The 27,189-nt window shown below is 34.3% G+C and overlaps 4 protein-coding genes across 11 annotated transcripts; 2 read left to right on the top strand and 2 right to left on the bottom strand.

Annotated features, from left to right (window-relative positions):
- LOC109721359 (biotin carboxyl carrier protein of acetyl-CoA carboxylase, chloroplastic-like) lies at nt 806-4,231 on the top strand. 3 transcript variants are annotated; one of them, XR_002219201.1, is made up of 7 exons: nt 806-1,146; nt 1,759-1,806; nt 1,892-2,031; nt 2,428-2,761; nt 3,213-3,284; nt 3,644-3,783; nt 3,928-4,231. XR_002219201.1 is itself a non-coding variant. In XM_020248928.1 (7 exons), exons 1-7 carry the CDS (start codon nt 1,003-1,005, stop codon nt 3,949-3,951), a joined length of 828 nt encoding a protein of 275 aa, XP_020104517.1. In that variant the 5' UTR covers nt 807-1,002; the 3' UTR covers nt 3,952-4,231. The 3 variants fall into 3 exon arrangements, 2 of the variants coding, with proteins under 2 accessions (XP_020104517.1, XP_020104518.1); XM_020248928.1 differs by having other exon boundaries at nt 807-1,146; nt 3,718-3,783; XM_020248929.1 differs by lacking the exon at nt 3,928-4,231 and having other exon boundaries at nt 810-1,146; nt 3,634-3,777.
- LOC109721358 (beta-glucosidase 6-like) lies at nt 4,924-10,530 on the bottom strand. Its single transcript, XM_020248927.1, is given in 13 exon segments — nt 4,924-5,276; nt 5,694-5,802; nt 5,890-5,992; nt 6,281-6,312; nt 6,556-6,779; nt 6,866-6,981; nt 7,081-7,336; nt 7,833-7,920; nt 8,027-8,098; nt 8,198-8,273; nt 8,378-8,436; nt 8,863-8,929; nt 10,176-10,530. Coding segments are annotated over 13 exon segments (1,539 nt in total). The 5' UTR covers nt 10,338-10,530; the 3' UTR covers nt 4,924-5,101.
- On the bottom strand, nt 14,612-19,607 carry LOC109721650 (F-box protein At5g39250). 6 transcript variants are annotated; one of them, XM_020249356.1, is made up of 6 exons: nt 19,421-19,607; nt 19,113-19,183; nt 18,632-18,763; nt 17,814-17,924; nt 17,677-17,726; nt 14,612-15,708 (listed from the first exon to the last, which is right to left on the bottom strand). In XM_020249356.1, coding segments are annotated over exons 4-6 (900 nt in total). In that variant the 5' UTR covers nt 17,816-17,924; nt 18,632-18,763; nt 19,113-19,183; nt 19,421-19,607; the 3' UTR covers nt 14,612-14,860. The 6 variants fall into 6 exon arrangements, with proteins under 6 accessions (XP_020104945.1, XP_020104946.1, XP_020104949.1 ...); XM_020249357.1 differs by lacking the exon at nt 18,632-18,763 and having other exon boundaries at nt 14,692-15,708; XM_020249360.1 differs by lacking the exons at nt 17,677-17,726; nt 17,814-17,924 and having other exon boundaries at nt 14,692-15,708.
- LOC109721430 lies at nt 25,416-26,067 on the top strand. The gene has a single exon (XM_020249069.1). The coding sequence runs from the start codon at nt 25,501-25,503 to the stop codon at nt 25,876-25,878; it is 378 nt and encodes a 125-aa protein (XP_020104658.1). The 5' UTR covers nt 25,416-25,500; the 3' UTR covers nt 25,879-26,067.

Genomic DNA, 27,189 nt, shown 5'->3' with positions numbered 1-27,189 from the left:
AGGAGAACAGTCGGTAAATGTATGAATATGTTATTAAGTTGTTTGATGTGAGTTGTGACATTATTAGTTATATAATGATTCTTTTTTCTCTTGTTTGTTGTATGGATTGAATGTATGAAATAATTTTTCTGGTAAAGTTTTGCCTTGTGTGTTCTTCGCCATAGTTTCATTATACAACCAATGCTATGTTCGCAGTTGAAAAACAGAAAAAGTAAAATAAAAATCAAGTTAGGCAAAATTAATATGTCAAAAAATTTCAGCATTCTGATTCAGGTAATGTTGGTACTCTATGCATCTATGGACTCAATCTGGTTCAGGTATTTTGTTTTATTTTTTAAAAAGGTGAGGATATTCAGAACTGAATTGAACTAATGTTGTGTTCTGAAATTGATCGTTGAACTAAAAACAGTTGACTAGCATATTTGGTTTTGTATTTTCCTAATTAAAATTTAGAAATATTTTTTACTGTTTTCACTTAATTATTGTAGTAGTAATAATAAAACATTTTGCTATTTGATTGTATATTCTATAGTTTTCTCAGTGAAAACCATCGAAATTCTAATTAAAACTCGACACTTTGTTTTCAAAAAAAAAAAAAGAATAATCAAAAAACGAACTTACTTTAAGGTAGTAAAAATTACAATTAAAAAAATAATTACGTACTATTTCTCAAAGAAAAAAAAAAAGTAATTACGTACTGCGTTACGTGGGTAGGCCAACGGTGCTAACTGCTTCCCAAATAACGCCAATATATATATATATATATCCTCTCATCTCAACCGTCCATTCAATTGCAGGGAAAAACCCCATCCACACCGTCCACCTTCATCCCATCACACCTGGCCCTCCAAAACGTACGGCTGAGATCTCATCAATCCCCGTCCATCGCATTCTCTTTGCCACCCTCTCGCTTCGTTCCCTCCGCCCTCTCACTCTCTCCTCAACACCACCTCTCTCTCCTTCGAGGCTTCGATCTCGCCTCCTCACCTCCTCCCCGAATCCATGGCGTCGATCTCCGTCCCCTGCCCCAAGAGCTCCGCCGCCTCCTCCCGCCGGAATCCGCCGCCGCGGCCGAGCTCGACGGTGCCCGTATCGAAACTCGCCTCCTCTCCGATCGCGGGACATGGATCGCTTTCTCTCTCGCAGGTGTGTCCTTTTCCCCATCCTTGATCCCTCTTGTTAGAGCTTGCTCTTAGATTCCATGGTGCAGATGGAGGGGTGATGGTAACCCAGGACCGATAGGGCTCTTTTAATTTGTGGTTAAAGAGATAGGGTTAAGTGCACTACGTCAATTTCGCGAGTAGAGAAAACGAGGTAGCTTTTGCATTATAATTGACATTAATCAGCTGCATTGGATAACTTGTTTTACATAGTTACTGTTCTATAGATTAATTCCATAATCTTTTGGAGCAAGTAGTTGCTTCTCTCAAGCATCACATGTTGGAATTTGGTTGATAAAATCATCCTCTTGAAAACATAGATATCCATTAGAGGTATAATAATTATGATGAATTGGATATGTTCTGTGGCTCTGATTGCCGAATCTTCAAATGTGGCAAGCACCATCATAATTTGTTAGCTTATCTACAACTAGTAATTGAATAATACTTTGCGGGACTTTACGAGCTTACGTTTGTTTCAGGCCGACAATTAGTTCTAACATAAATTTCCTTTTTCTGCTTTTTGTGCGCAATTGTCGCACTGTAATTTTGTTTTATAAACTTTGTACAATTATTGAGTGACATAATTGATTTACAGCTGCCTGGTCGGAGACAACTCCCTGTTCTTAAGGCCCAGGTTCAGGAGGTATTTACAAATTACATTTTTAGTCCTCACATTAATGACTAAGGAAATCCTTTGCATTTCTTCTTAACAAAAATCTTGTTTTAAGGTTTCTGCAGAGAGTTCAACTCACTCTTCGCCAAAGGCATCGGCCGAGGAGGAGACTCTGTCATCCAGCACTAAGGGTTCTGATGTGCCTGATGAATCTGCCATATCCGCACTTATGGCCGAAGCTTCACGTCTTGTTATGTAAGAATGCCTGCTCTCTAATGTTCCGTACTTTTTAGTCGGTAGCGCTTGCAGCTTCTGCAGAATTGCTGTTTGTGTAGAGTTATTTGTACTGCTACTAGTGGATTTTGCATCAACCCCCCTGGTAGAAGCTACGTCCTGGGGCTTCAAATCAGAACTTTTGCTTTTGGAGCCCCAGTTTCTCGTTTCTTCTTCTTCTTTGCCCCAAATGGAGGGTCTAGACCTTTTGAGTTGCCAAACACTTGGCTTTTGCCTCTTGGATAGAGAAGCTGTTTCATGAATCTGACCAAGCAGGCACCAAAAATAGTTTGCAACATTGTGAGTAACGACCTTGCAGTGAAGCTGCTCAAACATTTTTTCTTGCTGGTGTTTTTTTCTCCTTCCCTGTCCAATCAGGCTTGTTGATTCAAAGGATCTTACAGAGCTGAAGCTAAAGCATAATGATTGCGAGCTTATCATACGAAAGAAAGAAGCTTTCTCTCAGTCATTACCTACTGCTCCGACCATGATTATGCAGCATCCTCAAGCTGCATTTCCTCCACCACTCATGCCCCAACCGGCTCCTGCTGTGCAGGCAAGTGCTTCTACTGCTGCTCCAGCTCCTTCGCCAACACCAGCCCTTCCTCCTGCTACAAAAGGGTCAAGTAAGTCTTCGCTTCCTCCTCTCAAATGTCCCATGGCAGGGACATTTTACCGAAGTGCAGCTCCCGGAGAGCCTCCATTTGTGAAGGTAACCCTCTTTTTACTTTTTATTTTTTAAAAAAATTGAAAAAAACAAAAAGGAAGGTAATACTGTTAATAAAGTTCTTTGTCGATTCTGGGACGTCTTTCCGCAGAATGAAATTTTGCAACCTGCAGTGAACAAGATACTTGTATTTTTATTATTGCTCTTCTGTCTTATTTTTTATTTTCTCTGAATTCTTTGCTTTTGCACAAGCTGTGATGCATCATGTATACAAGGAAAGTGCAAATAGTTTCTGTTTTCTTTTTTTAATATTCTTTTCTTAATAATCTACAATGTTGTCTATGCGGAGAACCCATGGTGCATATGCGAGCTTGTGCATGCTTGATTGTAGTACAAATATTTAAGCTGGCCTTTTTCTTCTCTCACATTTTCCATTTTCACTTTCATGTGTTGAATGATAACATATATGTACCCATTTACATTTTCCATTATGCAGGTTGGAGATAAAGTCCAGAAGGGACAGGTGGTATGCATCATCGAGGCCATGAAGTTGATGAATGAGATTGAGGTAACCTCACTTCCACTTCATTTCTCATGTTTTTCTTGAGATGTTCAGTACAACCGTACAAGTGTTGTTTTCATTTTCATTCTCATCTGACCAATGCTTTTGAAGAGAGAGAGATGACTACCCTGGTTAATTTGAGGCTCTGCAGCCAAGATAGTAACCATGTCTCTCTAAATTATATTTGTTATATGAGTTTTTAGCACAGGGATAATATTGCTTTCTTTGAAAGATGTATACGGCATGTATCATATCAAAAAGAATGAAGAGCTAATAAAGTGCTTAGCTAATTGCACCATTAAAAGTGTACTGTTAGTCACCGTGAGAATTTTGAAAGCTAAAGGGTGTATCGTAGGTTGTAAAAGTCTGAGAAAGAGTACGGATGCTGCAATTCTTGTTCTAGATTGGAGTAAATAATAGAACCCTTTCTTCGATGCTGGCTGATCAATCGGGCACTATTGTGGAAATACTAGCCGAAGACGGGAAACCAGTTAGTGTGGACACGGTAAATCTCTTTGCAATGCCATTCTCTCTCTCTCTCTCTCTCTCTCTCCCTCTCTCTCTCTCTCTCTCTCTCTCTCTATATATATATATATAGTATGTGTGTGTGTAAATTCTACTCTGAAATGCTTATCTTTTTACCTTGCAGCCTTTAATGATAATTCAGCCGTAAAAGCTGCAGATGGGTTTCTGATGCAAGTCAGAAAAACGCTATATAGGATGTCTTGTTAGCCTATTAAATTTCCATATGTGTACTTATCAACTCTCTTCTTTGGGTGGCAAGTAAGGAATTAACATTCTTAAATTCTCAAAAAATAAGTTATGCGGTGAGTAAAGAAGCTTCAATGTGAGATTGTGCAAATCTGTGGAGATATGTTGCTGTCGCGTATTTTTTTAGATGTAACAGTTCTATGCATGTCTAACTCCCAGAAATAAATGCTTGTTCTGTTCCATTGTGTTAGTATAGAAGATTTTGTGCCCTACTGTTGTGGATTCTGAAAATCGATCAGAGAACTTAGTTTACCTGTTCTTATGATATGCGGCCTTCGGAATTCGTTCTTGCTATTTGAGTTTCGATTCTTGGAGGATATGTTTTCAAATCTGGCTTTATTTCAAGTTCTTAGTTGCCCTATATTTTGAGCCATCTCATTTGCATCTTCATTAGTTTTTGCCTGAGATCTAATGTTATCCTAGTCAGATATAGATCCACTACCTCAGTTGAGGTAGAAGTACTCGAGGGAACTCATCTTCATTATTTCAAAATATGCATGAAAGCCAAGAAAGCACTTATTAAGAAACAAAATAAGTAGAGCTAAGCTGTATAAGTTATCTTTCATTTCAGAACTTTCCTTCAGGGGTTGTTTGGTTCCTCGGAAAATCGGGGAAATTTGTTTTCCGAGAAAAAAATTTTCCATGGAAAACATGTTTGCGGATAAAAAGAATAGGTTAACAAAAAGAAAGTTTTCCATGAAATTTGGGAAAAAAAGGACCAAACAAACAAAAAAAAAAACTTTTTTAGTCAGAAAACTAATTTCTGGGATTTTTTCCTGAAAAGCAAACACCCCCTTTAACATTGGTATATGTTGCTACATTGCAAGTTCATAGCTAGCCCTACTTAGCCCAAACTATTGATAGATTCTGTATCTGAACAAATTAACTGTACCAATCCAATGTTTTTTTTTGTAGTGTAAAGGACTCAATTACAAGTGTTTCTTAGGAAAATTTCTCAAATCAAATCCAAGAACAATTAACTACAATCCAGGTAATTTGGGCTACAATAACATAAGAGATATGGAAGCTGCATGCAAGTCCTAGGACTACAATTAGGAAGAGCTCAGTAGGTTCCTGAACCAATGGACTGAGTTCTTAGGGTATCTCGTCAGATTGTTGTTGTAGTCGACGAAATATAGCCCGAACCTTGAAGTGTAACCAGCGGCCCATTCCCAGTTGTCCAGAAGAGACCACGCGAAGTAACCGCGCACATCACAACCGTCCTCCCTGCATTCGGAAAAGAAGAAAAAGAAGATAGAAAGAAGAGATTGTAAGTGTTCATGTCCTTTTTTAAGTTAATTCTTGTTACCATTATTTGGTTTGCATGGATATTGAATCTGAAGTTTCTAATGTTAAATTAGTAAGCATAGAGAAGGTATCATGCTGCAGATACAATAAATATTTTGCCATGATAACAAAACCAAATAGAGAGATCATGTGTTCTTTTTCATTGAAAACTATCCAAAATTTTGATTAACCTCGAACTCGAACCCCAAAATTATCAGCACATTTGGGTATATATCCACCTTTCATTGTTTTCTCTCAAAATAGTGAATAAATACAATTTAATGCATCTTTCCATGTTTCTGGGTAAATTTGTTGTACAGAGTCATACATGTAATCAATCCATGATCATGAAATTACCTGATGGCGGCCGACAAGTTTGCGAGGTAATCATTGTGATAGTTGATTCTTTTATCATCCTTCAGAGCATCCTTGATGGAAATGGAGGGACTATTTGGATCATCCATCCCTGCAAATGAGCAACAAACTTAAAATTTAACCTAAATTAAGCAAATGTTGTGAATCTGTAGCTAACTTTTGTGAGAAATATACTAGCCATTTTCTGTGATGAAAACTGGTGGATTGCTGTACTTCTGCTTGATGTAGTTCATCAGGCTTCTCATTCCTCGAGGTACGATATATAGCTATATTGAATTAGCCTGTTTTCAGACAAAAATCTAGGCCTCAAATTTCATTCAAAACTATTGTCCATCAATTGCATGAAACAAATGAAAGTAATTGTCAGTTCCTAGCTGGAAAAAGGACCATGTACTTTTCTATTTCCAAGTTCACAATCAAATGTTCTGTAGTTTCACTTATTTAGCATCTTCCACCTTCTGAAGATCAGGTAGAATTCAGAAAAAAGATGGTATTTTAGTGAGAGAGGCCTCATATGTTCCATTCGAAGCAACTTTACAGCTCTATTTATTTTTCGCATTATGTCTTACCCTATCTCCGATTGGTCGCAGATCCTTGAAGGCTGCAAAGTTAGAAAATATGTTGTTAGGTTGACTGTAAAACTGCAAACAAATGAAAGAAAAAAAACAATTTTAGATGTCATTGAATGTGAAACATGTCCTTCCATTTCCACCAGGTGTAAAATGATTGATTCTCATTCCTGTTACAGGTGGCCTGTAATCTTTTAAAAAGAGAAGCAATTGTTTCTTGTGTTAACCTACACAAACAAAAGCAAGTTGTTCATGCGAATGTACAATGAACTTACGTAGAGTAGCGGCGCCTGAATCCGCCAGGGTATCATTGAGTAACCGGCCGATTATATCGGTAGAACTTTTCTGCGCATAATATGTTGTATAGTGATTGATTCCCACAAAATCTAAGGACCCCTTGATTAGAGCAGCCTCATCACTTGTAAATCTTGGCAATCTGTTTTTAACCCTTGTTCTCATTGAAATTGGATAGTCCCCAAAGAATAAGGGATCCATGAACCTGTCAGATTCAAAGATCAATGTATCAGATTGATCGATACATTGCTTTTCATTTATGTAATGATGTAGGCAAATTGGTGATTGTACCATCCAAATTGGAAATCCTGTGCTCTTTGTGTTGCAGCAATATCTTCAGAACTATTCGTCATCGGTTCGAACCACATAACATCTAATGCTATTCCGACCGATCCGTGCTGCGTCGACTGCGTTATAAATCAAAGTGTAAAGTCAGATGAATGTATGAGATAAACAGCATAGCATATGCATCCTCAGAAAAAATCGAGTATAATTTGCGCACATACTTTGTAGCTTCTTCTGTATATGTCTGCGACAGCAGCATGCGACAGCAGGACGTTGTGGGCAACGATATACGGCTCAGTGGCCGAATTTCCAGCTCGGCAGAAGAGATGGAGGAGAATGGAGCAGCGCCCGGGCGCCTGGAGCCCGACGTCGTAGCCTTGAATCGCGAATGTGTGGGGCTCATTGAATGTTATCCAGTGCTTCACCCTGTCTCCAAACACCTTGAAGCATGTCTCTGCGTAGTTTGCGTAGTCTTTTCTGCAAATGATATCAATGAAACGTATCTGTGACGCCTCTAGGATTTAAAATTCGATATATAAGATATAATAGGACTAAATCTCTTAACCCGGCTATAATATTTTGGACGGCAGTTAGTTACGTCCAAAAGGTTAAAAGGGGATTAAGTGTGCTAGAACTAAAATGATTTTAGGATAGGTGACTCCCCATGAGAAGTGGGGCGTCACAGTTCTTGGCTTAAAAGGAGCCAACATTCTGCTCTGTGGCAGGAGGTCAGGCTGGGCTGAATCATATTTGAAGTGGTGAGAGGATAGTTGGGTCGAGTCGCAATTGAGATCCGTAGGCACTGTGTCTGTACATTTTAAGTAAATTGGTTGCGTATTTCTAACAGTTCGAGCTTCTGAGATTAATGATTAGCGCCAACGATCCGACAACCGTATCTCTCTCTCTTTTTCGAGAATTGCGAACAGGTGATTTGCTGCAGATCAAGAAAACGAAAAAAGAAGAAAAGTCTCACATGATCTGCCGATCGAGCCAACCGTTGTATTTATCTTCCAATGCTTGAGGAAGGTCCCAATGATAAAGGGTCACATATGGTTCAATTCCTGTACATTTTCACATACGCAAATAAATTAGCAGTAAAAGCATCAATCAATTCATTGCATTAATGTTGTCACAAAAATAAAAATGGTTCAAAATTTTCCTGCTTACCTTTTGCTAGCAATGCATCGATCAATCTGTTGTAGTGATCGATCCCGCGCCGATCGATTTCACCAGTTCCATCTAAATATGAAAATTTTACAAATCTATCAACTAATTTTAAATAATTTGTAACGATAAATAAAACTATATTTTTAGCTGAGTAAGTGGACATATACATACTCGGAAAAATTCGAGACCATGCAATTGAGAATCTGTATGCATCCATTCCCATATCTGACATAAGCTGTACATCTTCCTGAAACAAAACCATATATGATTCCATAATTATTAAATCATAACAGTGTTAATTTTTTAAAAAAATTAAGTTAATTATTCGTGATAAATCGTAAAGAAATTCACCGCGAAACGGTGGTACTGATCAACCGCGACATCGGCGTTGCTGAAATCGATCACCTTACCTGCAAATTTGAAAATGGTTTTTTTTTTTTTTTTTTCTAATTTTCTTTTGAAGCTGTGATAAAACAAACTACTGTAATTTAGTTAATTTTTCAATTTCATCTTTATTTTAGTTTTTTGGTTACAGTGCAACAAATTAATATGAAATATGTGAAACAACCGTTGTACTCTAAAATCTAAAAGCTTTTGCTTCTAGAGTACAACGGTTGTTTCACATAGTATCAGAGCGTGAGGTCCTGAGTTCGAGTCATGCCAGACTCCTAGCATATTAATTTCCTCCCATTTAATTCAAACCCACGTCATGGATCGACTAAAAAATCTCGAGCCCAGACTTGAAGGGGAGTGTTAAATATAAAAATAGTTAAACACTGTTCTCTAACATTTTAAGTTTTTACAGTACAATAGTTGTTTCACAAAATAAGTGTTACCAAATGAATGAGCAAATGTGTCCCAAATTGTTTGTCCTCTCCCAGCCACTTTCACAGCTCCCTCATACTGAGATGCATGTATGAAATTAATAATATTATTACTATATTATAAACAATGGAGAGATACACACAATAATTATTAGAAGAGCCAATTTTTGTTTTTCCAAAAAGCTTACACTGATAGAAAAAGATTGCTCTCACATTATCAACACCAGATGAGGAGATTCTGAGTTCAAGTGTTTACAGATTTTCAATTTCATTCAATTTCTCCCTATTTAACTTAATTTCAAATCGCAACCTTGTTAAAAAAAAAAAAGGCGCTCCGAATCCACACAAACTTGGGAGTGTTAAATACGAAATACTTTGGAGATTATAAGATGAAAGATGAAATGTTTCTTTCAAAAATAAATTTTCAACACTTAAAAGTTTTTGAAGTACTAATTGAGTAGAGCTGCATATTTGCTATAGTAAAAGCAGCGATTCTAAATTAGATTTTTTATTTTTATACTCGAAAACCTATTTAAACTCTTTCCATAACATACTCTTTTTTTATTTTTTATTTTTTCTTTTTTTTTCTTTTTTTTTGGCTAGTCAAATATAAACTGGGCCATTTTTCATAAAAGCCCACAATCATCACATATTTCATTGACAATCCTCGTAGTGGGCCCCCATTAACGAGCCGTTGCTACAACAACCGTTTTTTGCGTGTGAATGGGTCTCAACTAAGCGCTCAATTATCGGAATCCTCCTCCTCCGCTTAAAACAATGCACGTGAACTTTTTCTTATCTTTTTTTTTTCATTTATTCGATAAATTTCACATGAAAAGAAAAAAGAAATAAATAATAAATAATAATTCTTTACAATATTTGGTGATAAATTTTGGTTTTAAATTTTCCTCTCTCTGTCTCTCTATTAAATGCACACAAATCTCTCTTTTTTTCCTCTCCTCGACTCTTTTTTTGGCTTTTTTTTTTTCCAAGAAAAGGTGGAAATTAAATACATTATGTCCATCGTATTTTAAACGATTTAATTAAGAAAACATTAAAAAAAACATGCATGAAATGATCTCTTTTTTTAAAAAAAAACAATTTTTCCTTACCAAAAATAATAGATATATATCTTTCATATACTTCACGTATAGTGGATTAATTGAGAGGGTAAAACAAAAAAAAAAAAAAACCCAAAAAAATCCATATAATTAATCTTGAAGAACCAAGATATATACATGTTCAAATAAGTAAATAAATAAATAAATAATCCCAAGAACAATAACCAGTTCATAAATTATTTTTTTTAAAAAAAAACCACTAACCTGGTATGATGAAGAAGCTATTCCAAAGACAAATCCAGGTGGGAAACTCCTCCTACTTAATCCTGTGTCGTATTTCTCTGGTAATGATGAACACTTTTGCATCTCAAACACAAGCAACAATAATAATATGACAAATAAGGTGCTCCTCATAATAATGAACATCTTAATTTGAACCCTCTCTTTATCTCTTAAAACAACAAGAAGGAGAAGGAGAAGAACAACAAAAAAAGAAGTTTGAGTTAGCTAGGCTTGCTCAATAATCATCCTCACAATGTTGGTATTTATATACGTAAAATTATGTATGTATATATATATATATATAGAGAGAGAGAGAGAGAGAGAGAGAGAGAGAGAGAGAGAGAGAGAGAAAAGTGTAGAGAGAGAGAGAGAGCTGAAGAAGTGTCCAAGTGTGAAGGGAATGGTGAACAGTGACCCCCAACTTTTTTTATATATTGATATTTTGTCCATCCACTTCTGATTTTTTTCTTAAAAAAAAATTAAGTAAATAGATTCAAAAAATTTGGAGATTATTTCTCATGATTTTAGTTGCAGTTTAGCAAATAAATTTTACATCCTTTAATAGTTAATAACTAAACGAGCCATTAAATTTGATAAAAAAAACTACTGTGCGGAGGAAGTTATATATTTCAAAGGCTATAGTTGAGGAGGTTATTTACATTTTCCATATACAAGTAGAGTTTTAATTCCATATATATTCTCCCATAAAAAGTTTAAAGCTTGTATTGTAATACTAGTCCAAAAGTCCACACCACCTCTCCCCACCACACCACCACCACCATATCCAAGCCCTACATTTGCTTTATTTTTGCTTCCACTTACACTATATTTGATTCTCACGTGACTCACAGGGCCTAACATTTGTATATATATATAAATATATATATATAGAGAGAGAGAGAGAGAGAGAGTTAATTAAGCATTATATATTTAGAAGTATGGGATCCTCCGTGAAATTTTTGAATCCACAATCAGTTTCATTAGATTCGGTCTAAAATATTTAAAATACCTCAAAAATAAATTTCACGAATTTTTAATATCACTTATCTAGTGATCAAAAAAGCTCAAAATCAATAATTTTAAATATCATGATGAGCCATTTGCAAATTTAACGGTGTAAAAATATTCAAATCATGAAAAAATTTGGAGGAAAATTCTTTATACTATATAGTATCTTTGATCTAAAATTTTAGTTTCATATAAGCACAATTTATGAGATTTTTATTTTCAGCCATTAATTTTAAGCCCCTTCGATTACTAGGCAAATGATATCAAAAAATCACGAAATTTATTTTTGAAGTACTTCGATCAAATATTTTAAATCAAGAATAACAGAGCGATCGTTGATTCAGAAGTCCTGACATCGAAAAAAACATAAAAGCACGGAGAACTCCGTACTTTTAAATAAATACCAACCGAACTCTCTCTCTCTCTCTCTCTCTCTCTCTCTCTATATATATATATATATATATATATATATTGGTGATATATACCATCCAGGTCCATGTATGGCCGTTGGGTCCAATTAGTAAATGACCCTGCACGGAATAAATGGTAATGGTATTCATCATTAAGTTAATGTTGGTAGTTTTTGAGTTTTTTAACTTCTTGGCATTTTCTAATATGTATAAAATATACTCTAGCATTAAGAAGCTGTAATATATGTATCTTGCGAGAATGTATAACTAGCCTATACGTGGTTAAATGTTACAAACTCAAGAGAGAGAGAGAGAGAGAGAGAGAGAGAGAGAGAGAGAGAGAGATGTGTGTAAATTTGTCAAAACAAATTTGGGTTAGGAAAACAAAGACAAGTGAGTGTGGAAATTAAGAAACTGAATCCACAAAATTTTACATACAAGTTGCCCAATCAGTTTCGTTTTTTCAAGCCCATATTTGTCATCCTACTATTTTTTAGACCACTTTTTTAATTTTATGCATAAAATTATCATTTTATGAGAGATTTAATTAAGCAACAAAATTAAAAAAGGAAGAATAAATAACTTCTATACTAACGACAAGGATCTAAATCATTTCATCATCACAAGCAATAATTGGTAGTGCCAAAAAAGCAGCATCTCCAGCAGCAGCACATGGGATGTAGACATTTGATTGCTGTATATCATTGAAAGATTGTTTGTACCAAAGTAAGAATTTTGACAAAATTCAACCAATTTTGACTCCCTTGTCAAATGTTCTGACCTGCTTTCACACTGAGCAAATAAGGCACCAAACTGACATTCAGGATAACATCTGGAAACAAAATTATGCTAAGAAAAAGCACATCTGTTAAAGTTTATTTTATTCTGCTGTAGGGTATAGTATTGTTTAATTTAGAATAAACTTTAAATATCATTCCTGTGATTTCGCACTTTCCCACTTTAGTACCGGCCAGTGGTTTAAAATGTATCAAATTAGTACCATGTGATTTCATTTTTCTTTTTTCATCAACTCCTCCGTTAATATTTCGTTAAATTATTATATACAAAAAACTTCAGATACCCCATTTAAGTTCGTCGAATATTCACTTTAATACTCTTTAGTTTTAACTTTATCACTGATTTAACAAAAAAAAATAGTAAAATAAATAATAAAAATAAAAAAATAAAACCACAGAGTACTAAAATGATATACTTTAAACGTACTAAAATAAGAAATTACGAAAACACGGATGGTATTTGAGGTTTTTCCTTTAATTTAAGACTAGTGAAAAATAGCGCTCTTAATTAGAAGAAGCATTACAGTAAAACACTTCAATTCTTTTTTGCAGCAGAATCAAATGACAAATTCAGTGCTTCTACTTTCGGAGTTTAGAATTACATTTCTTACTTTCCTCTGCAGCAGAAGCTCCGCCAACATTTTATGCTACAAGCAAAAGAAAGAGACCAAATAGATATTAAATGATGACAGATATAGCCAAGATATAGAATTATTTATTATTCTCCATCACGAATCAGAAGCATAATTAATCCAGCAACCGAATAAGTTATCCCACAAAAAAAAAAGAGAACACATATAGAGCATGGGCGAGTTGTTCTAGGCAATCCAAAATCTTAAACTATGTAACTTCCATGGTGACAACAGACAACAGGACAAATGATTCATTAGATAACTCCAATAAACTCTTTGTTTCCTATGTATCAAAGTTTCTGTTTTCTTTCTTATTTTAAAAGCACATTAAAATAAGAAGGAAAAAAAAAAACAAAAACAAATTGTGTGGGGGAACACTTGTTACTATTCGAGCTGCTTCACATTAAAATCAAAGAAGCTGAAAAAAGAAACAATACAAACAAAAGTAAATACTCTTTAGAATAGTAACTTAATAAGTGCTTCATCTGAGACAACACTACTGGAAACAAATGAACCTGGTTAGAAGGAATTACTTATTGCATAATGTTTGCAAAGAAGTGGAATTCTAAGATACTAAAAACAGCAGAATAAAGCAAGAAGAGCTCGCTAGGTGACAATGGACTTGGAATGGTGGCAACTTCTTCAAATAAATAAATAAACAAATGAATAAATAAATATATAAAGATGTGGATGGGCACCACTAGGATTTCTAGCAACAGTTTTGGAATGACAAACACCAAGGATAAATATTACCATGATGGCCTCCATTCGGCGCACCAAGTCACAGTGCACCGCCCAGTGATATGCCCTTACATCAGAAAAGATCTTTGTTTGTAACAGCTATACCGTATAGGAGATACCCTGAACCAATCCTATTATACTATGTGAGATAGGCGGCGTCTTATTGGACGCTGCACAGGAGGCACGGTGCATGAGGTGCGTGCAATAGTTTCTTCAAAACCTAGCAGAGCATCACAAACCAAAAGCAGAAGCATTGCATATGTAGTAACAAAAGCATGGCCCCAAAAAAGCTGTTAGCTGTCATAGGATGATGGTTTGAAATGGCGCGCTTTGCTCTTTCCTATGGAATCCTACCAATACCAAATCATCATCCTTAATAAAAATGGTGGATGCGGTCCCCATTGTGAGACCACCCCATCCGCCATCCATAGATCTTTTAGATTCAGTTCACATGATGAACGGTAGGTGGAACAGACAGACTCACAATGACCGTCCCCACCCAACTTTTGTTCGGATTCTCGGCCTGGGTTGCTCTCTCCATGGTCGGCAAGCAAGCTTAAGGACTATATATAATGCTGAACTTCACAAATTATTTGACACTCTTTATTTAAATCAATAGCCATCAATTATTCTAAATAAAAGAAGAAAACAAAAGTTAATTCTAATGTTTAAAACAGTTCTAGTAAAATCAATGTCCACAAATATTTTGCTTGAGAATCCTTTTGTTTAATTCGATGTCCATATTTTTTGCCTACAAAAAAAATTCAGAGTTCGAACAAGATGAGTACTAAAAATAAGTACATGGTAAAACGAAAATTGTCCCGAGTCAATGCAGAGGAATAACTCCAGATTCTGTTAACATTAGATATCCCAATAGGCCTTAGGTTTGTGAATTTGAAAACATGCACACTAAGCAGTAAGGAGCAAGATCATTTCAAAATATTCAGAAGAAACCAGAAAATAGGAACAGATATTTCGTACTAAAAGCAATAAATAGCAGAGATTACCTCAAGAAAATTCAGATAACTCGAATTTATTTCCTGCCTATTTACAAGCAACAACATCATAATCCCCTCATTTTATTTCCAGTCAAGCATGTCTAAGAGCCACAAAACCTCCATCTCCGACTGCGCAGCATCACAGAAATCAATTTCGATTCCAAACACTTCGATAACACTGTTGCCTTTCGCCAAAAAGAGCAAGGACACCCAAGCCCGAATATCAGCTATGAACGGGTACCGGGGAGAGAAGGTGAGATAGTCGTAAGCCAGTGCCCGCCCTGCAGTACTATCGACATAATCAAAAAGAGATTTGTTAACAATGCAGGCCATCTTATTGGTGTCTTTCCGGGCCACGAGGACTGACACGGTAACTGACTGTCCCAGAACGTCTGTCAGCCTCGGCTCCACCTGCATCAGCAGCTTGCAATCTGGGCCGTCCAGGTGGGTCTTGAGGACATCCGGTATGCCGTGCGGCGGGTTCTTTATGCCCAATCGAAGCGCAGGTCCTGCGACTGCTTCAGACAATATAACTCTCTCTTCCAACCAGAGGTCAATGTAGAAGACCAGGTCATCGAAGGAAAGCATTGGTGGGGGGAGGGTTTGACAGCGGTGGGGCTTGGAGAAGGTCGCAAAAAGATTGAAATAGCTTAGGGCAGGAGGGGGTTTCCTGCAAACCGACGGCCATCTTTTTGCACAAATACATTTCCAAAAATAGTCCTCTCTTGCAATGTCCCTCCACTGACGACAGACCAGCATGCACGATACAAGGTCTTTACCGTCCAAATGGGGAAATACAGCCTTAAGAACTTCACCGTATAACCAGTTGGACATACTGGGTTTGCCTCGGAAAAAGTCGAAAGTGAAAATGAAATGGTCCAAGTAGCCTTGAGAAGAGCGGAAATAGCATGCCCTAGTTAGATTTTCACCTGCAGAAAGTCAAAATGATTAAAAGGTTAGCAATTTAATATGTAACGAACAATTTTTCAACTACTAGATTTCATGTGTCTAGTCATCGGTTGATTCAACAAGCAAATCATTGTGACCAGAGCCATAAATAGCACTACCCGAGACATTTGAAGATCATGAAGTGTGAGTATATTTCTTATTCAATAATCTCATTTAATGATGCAATTTGGAAAGAAACATGCAGCAATATTGTTAATTGTTCCAATCGTGAAGGCCAGACAGATTTTGGGTAAATAATGACAGCAATTAACTTAATAGAGAAGCAAGATGTTCTTGGAGAGACTCGAAGGGCCAAAAGTGTCTAAATATCATCACAAATTTATCGGTGATGAACAGCACACACACTTATCTTGACTAAGAAGGTAGCTTGCGGATCAAAAAGACGCCATGACAATGCCAAGGACACCCCAATAAAATCATGCAAATAGAAGCTCATCAACTTTTTCATCAAGTTGATTCAGTTTTTAAGAGTTACGAAATTTGAGTATAACGATTGGCAATTTCACCTATCAGAAGCACTTCAACTATTGAAGTTCTTCAGTTTCCTTTAAAGATCCTCATTACCACTCCAGTATTAGAGTAGCTCAGCCTTGAGGTCAATTATTCACATAATAATATAGTAGACAATATTAACATAAAATTAAAAATTACGGGATCCAGTCATGATATGTCCATGGAACAATTAGAAAGATTCGCTTATAGATAAAGAGTAAGAAATGGTTAATTTAAACTACAGCAAATATCTTTAGAGTAGATGTTAAGATACTAATGGAAGTTCAAACAGCAAATAAACAAACATGAGTCTCCCATAAAATAAAATAAACAAACATGTGTCTCCTATAAAATAAAAGAAACAAACATGAGTCTCCTATAAGATAAACTAGTGAAAAACCCGAGCAGCGCTGTGGATGGGATAAAAGTGGGTCAAAATGTGGTCTAATAGTCTAGCTCGATATCATATGGAACATGGTTGGCTCAACTTTATGAATTATGAAACACGTTATCAAATTCAATTCTTGTCAATGAAGAATTACTATGAGTACGGTATTTCATAACTCATCAATCATGAATTGTCATCCGTCTCTTAGTGCAATATAAATGAAATAATGTGAATATAGGCTTTGCTCTTTATGCATACCTCATTAATGATGAAACAAAATGTCAATTTTACTCTTTATTCTTGAAAGATTCTCAACATTTTGCACAATTTTTTTTACTACGATTGGCTAAATAACAAAGAGAAAAAAAGAGGAGGATTTACTAAAGGACAAATGAAAATTATTATTATGAAGTTATGATATATGAACATCAAATTAAATCTTATAATTGACAAACTGAGATGTGTTTGACATGGCATAACTTATTAGTAATGAACAGTCATTTCTATTACTAATAAGACATAAAGATGTGATGTGAATATAGTTTTTATGCATTACTCACAAATAAGAAAATGAAATATGAATGGTAATATTATTTATAAATTATCACTGAGAGTATAATATCTAACACTTCAACTTAGTAAAGCACAAGGAAATGAGTTAAATGAGTTTTAACTAAAATCTCCACTAACAGCTGTTTTCCTACTTTAATGAACCCTAGTTGGATTCTAGTACCATCGAGATTCCATATAGACCTAATCTAAGAGACAAACATTGGTAGAGAATTCTTCCCAAACTAAATACCAACTGAAATACAATGTATTTTTCAAATTGAGAGTACACCTTTTGGTTTTTGATTCGTAGTCTTTAGTTGAAAAGGCTTGTATGGCATATTAAAATAAGGTTTCAACTAGTCTGTTCAACATGTCAAACATAATTAAGTCAAGGACCTCATGGTGCTAAGTATTGGACAAGAAAATTATTTTTTCATGCCCTGGAATGTATGGCTCTTCTTTTCTTCCATTTTTTTTTCTTTTTTCCCCCCCTCACCTATTTCCTCTTCTACTTCTTCTTTCTCTACAGTTCTTTCATCTCCTTTCCTGCAAAGGATGCCTACAGAGTATCAAATTCGCGCCTACAGTGTTCGAAGAACTCTTTACTGACAATTATACCAGAAAAATCCTCACATAATGTCAATGATTGGCCAAGTCCACTTCGGCCAACCCGCAAAAGACAATCAATGAGCCGTACATGTATGTCGCATCATGGTATTAGTTGTTCTTCTTTGATGCCAGCAACTACAACATGGACACTGAGCAATCAAATATTGCTGCAAAGAGTCAATTTAAGAAAACAAGGTTGAACTGAAAACATAGGGTAAGGCTAGCACTATAGCTTGTGACTCTAAAGAACATCTGCATGTATTATATCAGAATCATATGCTTTAAGTGAAGATAATGTTGAACAGTAGTATCATCTCTTATACAGATAGAGATAATAACCAGATATCTAACAAGAATATTTTATCAAACAAGAATACGGATTTTAAATGCGTGCATAAGATAAGCATGACAGTTGTACCAGATAAAAGGAAATAGAAATCACAGTTACACTCTAATGTGCTCACAACGGAAACATACACAGTCCTACATGCTAAACAAGAAATGCAGTAAAACCAATGTTATTTGTAGATGTGGTACGTTAGTTTCTCAGGAACAAGATACGAGAGGGGCAGGATTAGTTCGAACGTTATTCCAAAACGTGATTCATTTGGAACAAAATTCTGAAATGTGGTTACTGGTTCGTTCATAACGTCTATACAGATAGACAAATATTTAAAAAAAAATCAAAAACTTACTTTTGTTATTTTATAGTTTTTTATTTTCATTAAGATTGATTAGGTATTCTCTCTAATCAAAACCAACTCTTTCTGTTTTCACTCAGGCATGATTCTTTAGTATTATTCTACTTTGTAAAACACATTTATTTAAGGTAAGTAGGTTACCTAACAAATTATATATAGAAAATTGAAGTACTTCACAATTCTCGATTCGCCACTTTCTGTGATCCGGATCGAGAACCCACCACGAGTCAGAAAACTCAGAACGTTCGAACTGGATTGCAGTTCAGAGGGGGTCTGCAATCATGGTAACTACGAGTAAAACTCTCTACAAAGTAAAATGAAAGAACACCATCTTCAAGAACTCTGATATGCGACTTACTATCAAATAGACTACTATGGCTACAGCTAAAAAGTAGGCGTGAATCATGTTATGAACCGACATCAAGTATAACTTTTTCATGATAATTTTTCTGCATTTTTTTCTTTTTACTGCATTTCTCATATTGCAATATGAAAGAACATCATTTCGAAGAACTCAATATGCTACTTAGGATCACATAAATAGATCAACTACAGCTACAGTGAAAAACTAGGGCAGATCATGAAAAGAAACAACCAATTATCAAATAATGAAGACCAATACCAGAGTTTGGATGGAAGAAAGAAAACGAATTCAATTATTACATCCACGCCCATCTCTCGTGATGAAAATTTCTACACAATAAACGATAAAAAGATTAAAACACACAAAGATATCTTTTCTTTTCCCCTAAATCAAATATATAATTTTCATACAACAAATCTCCGCTAAGAAATACGACATTAAGAAAAAAAAAAAAAAAAAAACGACGAAATTCGATCGATCGATCCACCAAGAAATAGAACTAAGTATTCTGAACCAAAACGGGCATTAAAAATAACCTAAAATTCGTAACAAAAAGGGGGAAATACCAAAATCACATAGCGGAGATCCAAATTCTCCGATCCAAATGCTCGAATCACGCGATCTCGATGAGGATCGGAAAGAATCCGATGACCGTTGGCGAACGGGAACAGGGGAAATGGGGAGATTTGGTAATTAAAAAGAGAGAGAGAGAGAGAGAGAGAGAGCGAGAGGAAAAAAAAAAGGTTTTTTGGAGATTATTATAAATTATTATATATCTCCATTGTCGCATTAGGTAGGTTTATAATGGGTTTGGTGCGGTGATGATCAGAGCCGTCCATTTCGGATCATTAATACTTGATCACCGGGGAAAGATGGACGGTGGGATGGGACCGTGAAGCAAAATCAACGGTCCACGTGGGTTTCTATTTTTCCGACCCCTCAACTAAAGTATGTTACAAAACAGACCCCTCAACTTCGATCTTTTTTGTCAACACTCCTTTAACTTCTAAATTTTTTTATTTAAATTTTTAAATATTTTAAGTTGTTACTTTTATTGAATTCCATGCATTAATGAGCTATTAGGAGTTAATTAATCTAGTTTTATTTACTAATAAATATTAATTAAAACTTGAGAGTATATGAATAAAAAAATAGAAAAGAATGTGCAAAGATCTCTTAATCTCTAGCTCATTTGTAAAAAAAACCCTTCAACTTTTAATTTTGACAATTACACACCCATAAAAACTTGTATCAAAATATCAAATAGATGAACCTGCCCCTCTTTCCAATCAAATGTGGTGATTTCACAGCTTTTGGTTGCATTTAAATGCATACAATCTTGTAAATTTTTAAAATATATCCTAAAGAATAAATAGAAAAATTGATGATAGATTTACCCTTTTTAAAATTCTCATACTTAATTATCATAATTGAAAGACATGTGGTCAAAATGGTAGTATAGTTAGTAACTTCAATTGAGGAGTGGGACATAGTAAATTATTTGATAAAGGTTAAAGAGTTTAATTGCTCAAATTAAAAATTTAGAATATTTATTTACAAAAGTGCTAAAGTTTAAGGGCTCTTTTTATGTCTTTCCTGAAAAAAAAAAGGGAAAACTTCAAAAACTCTCCCTGTGGTTTCGTAGTTTCTCACTTTCCCCCCTGTAGTTTAAAATGTATCAATTTGCCCTCCTGTGATTTCTTTTTTCTCTTTTTTTTTATCAATTTCATCATTTTTTTTAAAATCAGTGATAAAGTTAAAATTAAAGGATACTAAGGTAAATATTTAATAAATCTAGATGGATATCTGAAGTTTTTTGTATATAATTTAATGAAATATTAACAAAAAAGCTACCGAAAGAATAAAAACGAAAACACATGGGGGCAAATTAACACATTTTAAACCACATGGGCGCAAAGTGAGAAACTACGAAACCACAGGGATTTTTTTTGAAGTTTTCCCAAAAAAAAATTACTACGTTTCTCTTAAGGGGTTGTTTAGTTGCGCATAAGTGTAACTGTACTGCAATCATAACTGTATGGAGATTCAAATTCGGAGTTTTTTTTGATGTATTTAAATTTAACTGCTACAGTTGCAGCTGCACAAAGAGACTCAAGTGCAGCACTCAAAGAGAATACTTTTAAATAAAAATAAACTTATCTTCTTAATAATTCTTTAAATAAATTTTATTTTTTCCTTTCCTACATGATAAATGGTAAGCTCGCCGCTCCATATATAAAATGATAAAGTACTTATATACCGTAAATACACTTTTCAACCTCATGCAACTAAAGTGAGTACTTATAGCTGCAACATTTTTTTCAACACCCAATCAAATAAGATATATATAATTATATTTATTACATTTTTAATTATATGTATTTTTAAGTACACTGTATTTATAAAATAAGTCCAACAATGCTAGGCTTACCACACGTAATGGGCCATGTAATGCATTTCATTATGGACTCTATTAAAATACATAGATAAGGCCAATTCTTCATACTCCTAAGTGGCCCATATCCAAAGCTCAAGCCATAAAAAATTTTTCACTTGCTTTAGAAAGGGGAAAAAAAGAAAATCTTATGCCACTATTAATAGTATTCTAACTCAACTCTCGTAGTCGCTTTATTTATTTGAGTTTGAATTATTTCTTAGGTTTTATAACCAGTTTTTTTCAAGTTAACGGCTTCATTGGCCTTTAGTTATTAGTTATTATCTGTCGATCGAATGCATGATCCTTGTTAAAGAGAAAGCAGAGCTGTCACATTTGACAAAATCTCTAATTCAAATGACAAAGTAAACTTAACTCAAAATGGTTAATTGAAATGTCAATTTTAGTCCATGGCAAGTTTATTTTTTACATTCATGATATGTACATGCATGAGGATAATATCCAGCCATAATGATTATTAGTCGCATACTTTTTTATACACTGTAATCCAAACTGTCGGAATTACTAAATTTAATAAAATAAACCGAATATAATAATCATGTATATATTGTAATTTAACATTCTATTATTGTACTAAATTAAACACAATGATGCTGTATTAATTGTAATCTGATTCAGAAATTTCAGATAATTGATTATATTGAAATAACCAATAATGGTATATAGTGTGGATCAAACGGGTCCCAAGTACCAAAAGAGATGTTTAAACATCTAAATGTATGTATTTGTAACTCTTAGTGTTAAATGATGTAAAGCAACCATTTACATCTAAAAGCTTAATTTATATGAGAATAGTATTTTTTTGGTATGTTATATTAACGCACTCTCTCACAACGAGCGAACCATTTAATAACTATCAAACAAACAAAGATCTGATAGAAGATATACAAGTGAGGTGAGAGTCGTACGTGCAAAAGATGCAGATTAAATCCATTTGAACTCGCAACGTGACAGAACTAAGGGAGCTTAAAAATTGGGGATGATACAAATATTTTTATATATTCATGAACAACCAACACATCACCAATCATTGATGAGAGAACACCTTGTGGTAGCAATGTTTATTGATTTTTTTTTTTTTTTTTTCTCCCATGCACCTTCCTTGCAGGTGCAGTACTGCATCAGTGCATGAGAGGTCGCTGTCACACGTGACAGGGGTGGAGTGTTTAGAATGTGCACAACATTACTTGAACATTCCCTTGTGCTCCGCATGCANCCCCCCCCCCCCCCCTATCGGGCGTTTGGATTGAATCTGTAGTTCTAACGTAACTCAAATATAATAGTATCTAAGTTTTTTTAAAGTGTGATTATTTTTTTATTATTTGTTTAATTTGACGTAATCCGTATAGTTTGAAAGTTAAATTCAATTACTTCTTCTGTTTATTTTGATGTAATTTGGTGTTGGTAAAATTAGTTTTTTGAGTTTTACTGTTTATTTTGATGTAAGTAAGTGGATCCCGTTATTTCCTGATATAATGGTAAACTTACTCCTATAAAATTTAACCTATATATTAAATAATTAGAATTTTCATTACTATTTAAAGATAATTCTAATTTATTATAAATAAGGTAATCTAATCCGTTATAAAGGAAGTAGTGTTTAGATTTTACTATTTATTAAATTTTTTAAAGAAGGATGAGTGTGGCGGAAGTCGAGTTCGGCACTTTAGAGGGGGAAGTAGAGGTCTAATGTATATAACTTGAGTTACATTGAAAAACTTCAAAAACCCCCCCTGTGGTTTCGTAGTTTCTCACTTTGCCCCCCTGTGGTTTAAAATGTATCAATTCGTCCCCCTGTGGTTTCTTTTTTCTCTTTTTCNTTTAACTTACACCAAAATAAATATCGAAAATAATGGAACCTGAGTTTCACCTCTCCGCTCAAGTCAATTGCAAGTTATTTTTAAGTACTGTTGATCATAAGAATATATATTTTAGAGATAAAAGGTGCAGATCGAGCAAATGAAGCGCATGGGGAATGCATGTGATCACCACGCAAAATTAGCCACAACATAAGAAGATCATCATATATCCTGGGGTGTAACATGATCATTGGTTGAGATCTCCACATGAGGAAAGGACCACACAAGGGTGTGATCACATGTGCTACGGCTCAAGTACCACCATGCACTTGGATCCAATTTGTAATTAAAGAGTGTCCCCATGCATGTATTGGTGCCTTGTGGTTTTGATCACATGCCACTCCACACGTGCCACCATATGCAAATTTATCTTATCATGTATTTTCCTACCCCTATAGCTACTTGTTCCTATATATGATATATCATTTTTTTTTTTCAATTACTTGTCACACAATTAGCTTTGTTATACAATAACATGCAACATAAATCTCTCCAGTAGTAAATAACAAATATTTATATTTATTAAATACCTAGCTAAAAGTTACTGTTATTGAAAATAAATACAATTAATAGCGAGCTAAGCAAATGCTAATTAACACTCCTTTCTAGCTTATTTGAGCTCTCTAAGTTACTAGGCTCAGAGTTTCAAGTATACTAATATGTGTTAGCCTTCATTTTCAATGTATTCAAATATGAATCCAAAATGCGCCGTCAAATTAAAGAAGTAAAGAAAAGAAAAAAAGGAGCCTTGTATATATAATGGATGTAATTTAAAAGAGTATTACTACTAATTTGCTATAGTCTTTTACAATAGTCCTTGTATGTTGCTGATTAGTTTGAACACTCTTACGTATATCACATAAAATTAAGGATAAAATATACAAAATTTTTCTTAACCATGGACTATTCTGATTTAGTTACTCAATATTTCATAATGTTGATTTTACTATACAATCCTTTTTGATTTGAATTAGTCGACGGCACTTGCTTCAAACTTTGAACTTGTTGTTTATCTTTAAAGGTTTAATTAGAATATCTCATACAATTTTGTCGAACAATAAATTTATTAAACTAAGTAATTAGTTGAAATTTTAAAATTAAGGTATGTTGACTAATTCAAAATAAACAAATTAAGGCTTAGTTTGGTATTGAGGTGGATCTAACGCTATTAGATAGAATGGAGTTAAGAAAAAGCATATAGGGATATGCTTTTGCATTCTCCGATTGGACCGTAGAAAATATATCGTAACCAACTAACCACAATATGCTGAACGCAGTATTACGTACGGAAACAAACAGAATTATTTTTTCATTGTCGTTTCTTACGGCATGTAACGCAATCTTCCTGCAATCCCAATTGAAGCCTAAAATATTTTAACAATAAAATCAAAATTTGAAAAATTGAACAACCAACTAAAAATGATCTATAACTAAAATAAGTTTTGTACGTTTTTTTATCTAAAATTAATAACACATTAATAGTATATAAAAATAAATATTTTTTTAGAAAAAAATAGCACGCTATCCGTTTTAATTATTTAGCATATGAATTTAGCTACAAGAGTTGAGACTCGCAGTCTCGGAAAGATATGTAAGACAATCAGAATAAAGAAAAAAAAAAAGACAGAAAACAAAAACCAAAAAACCAAAAAAAATAGATAAATATACTACTTAAATCATGATACTGAAGATAAAGCTTATTGTGTCATACTTGTACTACATCATCAGTAACAAGCCAATCACATTTTTTTTAAAGAGAAAAGTATAATAAAATTATTTTTCTATTAATCACGATGGAACGAGTGAACTCAAAAATTATAATTTTATTGGTTGAAGACGCCGCGCCACGTCAGTCATATAACTGATATATTCTATATTTTTTGCGATACTTGAGCTGCAAAATTGAATCTATTTTTTGTCCACCTTCTGAATTATTCTAATAAAATTTCTTCCTAAAAAAAGTGTAATAATAATAAAAAAAATAATATAGAGAATTAAAAGGTTGTAAAAAAAAAAAAATTTAAAAAAAAATCCTAAAAATTTGACCCGCTAAGGGAGGGGTAATTTGGGAATTTAAGCACGTGAACATATTGTGCTCCCACGTGATCTCTTCGCGGGACACGCAGGCGCTTCTTGCGTTCCTAATCAGTGTTTTTATTTATTTATTTATTTATTTTCAGTAAATATTTGCCCCTGAGATTCTGAAAATTTACCAAGAAACCATCTTCCTCTCCTGCTGCGCCCTTTTTAAGTTCCTCTCGCTCCCATTTCGAAGTTTCATTTAATAATTTTTTTTTTTTTTCGCCGTTTCCTCGTCTACTTCCCCACCGCCATGAGCTTCCCCTCCGCGAGGTCGATCTCGTCCCCGATCCTCCGCGAAACCCTACGACAACGACGACGAGGAGGAGGTAGAAGAAGAGGACATGGATGGAGGAGGCGGAGGTCCCCGAAGCAATCGGGCCGGAGGAAGGAGATGAAGCGAGTAGCGGAGAAGCTCGAGGCGCTGAAGCTGCTGATCCCATCGTCCCTGCGATCCCACGGCGGCGGCGGCGGCGGCGCGGCGGAGGCGGAGGCGGAGGCGGAGCTGCTCCTGGAGGAGGCGGCGGGGTACATCGAACGGCTCCGATCGCAGGTTCAAATCTTAAAGCATTTGGTCGATTTCTACGGCGCCGGAGAGGGGAACGCCGCCGCCGCGGAGGAGGAGGAGTAGTAGTAGTAGTAGGTTGGGGAGACGATCGAGGATCCCAATCTCAACATTTCTTATTATCGCTGTTTTTTATTTTATCTTATTTTGTTTTGTTTTGTTTTTTTTGGGGATTTGATTTTAGTTTCTAGTTGAGGCAGATGTAAAAATATGTTCAAATAGTACAATATTGTGTCGTCTCGTCCTCCTTTGTCACCGCTGTCTTTATATTTTTATAAAAGACAAATTAATATTCACATTAATTCTCTGATTTATTATCGTTAAAAAATTATTTATTTTTTAATCTCAGATAATAAGTAAAATATTAATTTTATCATCATAAATATGTACCTTCAAAAATTTCAAACATTACAACCGTATTGAAATTTTTTCCTAAAAATTTTTTAATGATCATCTACTGAGCAAAAATAAATAAATAAATAAATAAATAAATGAAAAAACAATATGGGTTCAACACGAGGAAAGCAACACGCGTTGTGAAAGCGAAGTTTTAATTATAAATTCGAAATTAGTACGAAGAAAAAAAAAAGAAAGAGGAAGAGAAAAAAATTCTAATTACTAGAATTTTAATTAAGAGAAGAGAGCATAATAATATAAGAGAGGTAAAAAATATCAATTTATTTTATTAACTAACCAAAGTTAAATATTTTATCTTTGTTTAATTAAATTTTTCTAACAAAAAATTTTCAAACCTTTATAGAAATAATATAAAAAAGTTAATTTTTATATAAATATATTTGTAATTTATTATATTTATGGGAAGCTGTATGCAATAATTCTTAGTTTTAATTACCTATTAATGGCAAGAGCCGTAGAGACGTCAATGGATCGGAGTAAGGGCGATTTTTTTTAAAATTCGAATCAGAATCCGACTCCAAACTCGACGACTTTTAAAAATCCGTATCCAAATCCGAAATCGATAAAAATCTAAAATAATTAATTTTTGTTTTAATATTTCAAAATATATTACATTAAATTTAAAATTTTAAAATACAAATTCAAATATAAAATTAAATTTGTATACATATTATACATAATTAAAAATAAATTCGCATTCAGATTAGTTACAATCAAAATTCATATTCAAATTTATATTCATTAAATTTTTATTTTTAATATCTATATTTAAAATTATATTTATTTAGTATTAAATAAATTTGTTCCGGTTAAAATTTAAATTTAAATAAAATTTTGAATATCCGTAAAGTAGTTCATCAGCTAAGGTTTTACTTCCCAAATAAAGGGTTAAATGCATACAGGTCCTTGCAAACATAGTCAATTGCGGATATATCCCTGCAAAATAGAAACTCCATAAGT

Source organism: Ananas comosus, linkage group 15 (assembly GCF_001540865.1).
Source record: "Ananas comosus cultivar F153 linkage group 15, ASM154086v1, whole genome shotgun sequence".
Lineage (NCBI taxonomy): Eukaryota > Viridiplantae > Streptophyta > Magnoliopsida > Poales > Bromeliaceae > Ananas > Ananas comosus.
This window is presented reverse-complemented; position numbering and strand designations above follow the sequence as displayed.

Coding starts and splice junctions, on each gene's coding strand:
- LOC109721430 (XM_020249069.1), top strand. CDS start 25,501: ATGAGCTTCCCCTCCGCGAGGTCGATCTCGTCCCCGATCCTCCGCGAA.
- LOC109721359 (XM_020248928.1), top strand. CDS start 1,003: ATGGCGTCGATCTCCGTCCCCTGCCCCAAGAGCTCCGCCGCCTCCTCC. Junction 1,147..1,758: donor GATCGCTTTCTCTCTCGCAG/GTGTGTCCTTTT, acceptor ATTGATTTACAG/CTGCCTGGTCGGAGACAACT. Junction 3,784..3,927: donor AACCAGTTAGTGTGGACACG/GTAAATCTCTTT, acceptor TTTACCTTGCAG/CCTTTAATGATAATTCAGCC.
- LOC109721650 (XM_020249356.1), bottom strand. Junction 15,709..17,676: donor AGAAGTAGAAGAGGAAATAG/GTGAGGGGGGGA, acceptor GACTTTCTGCAG/GTGAAAATCTAACTAGGGCA.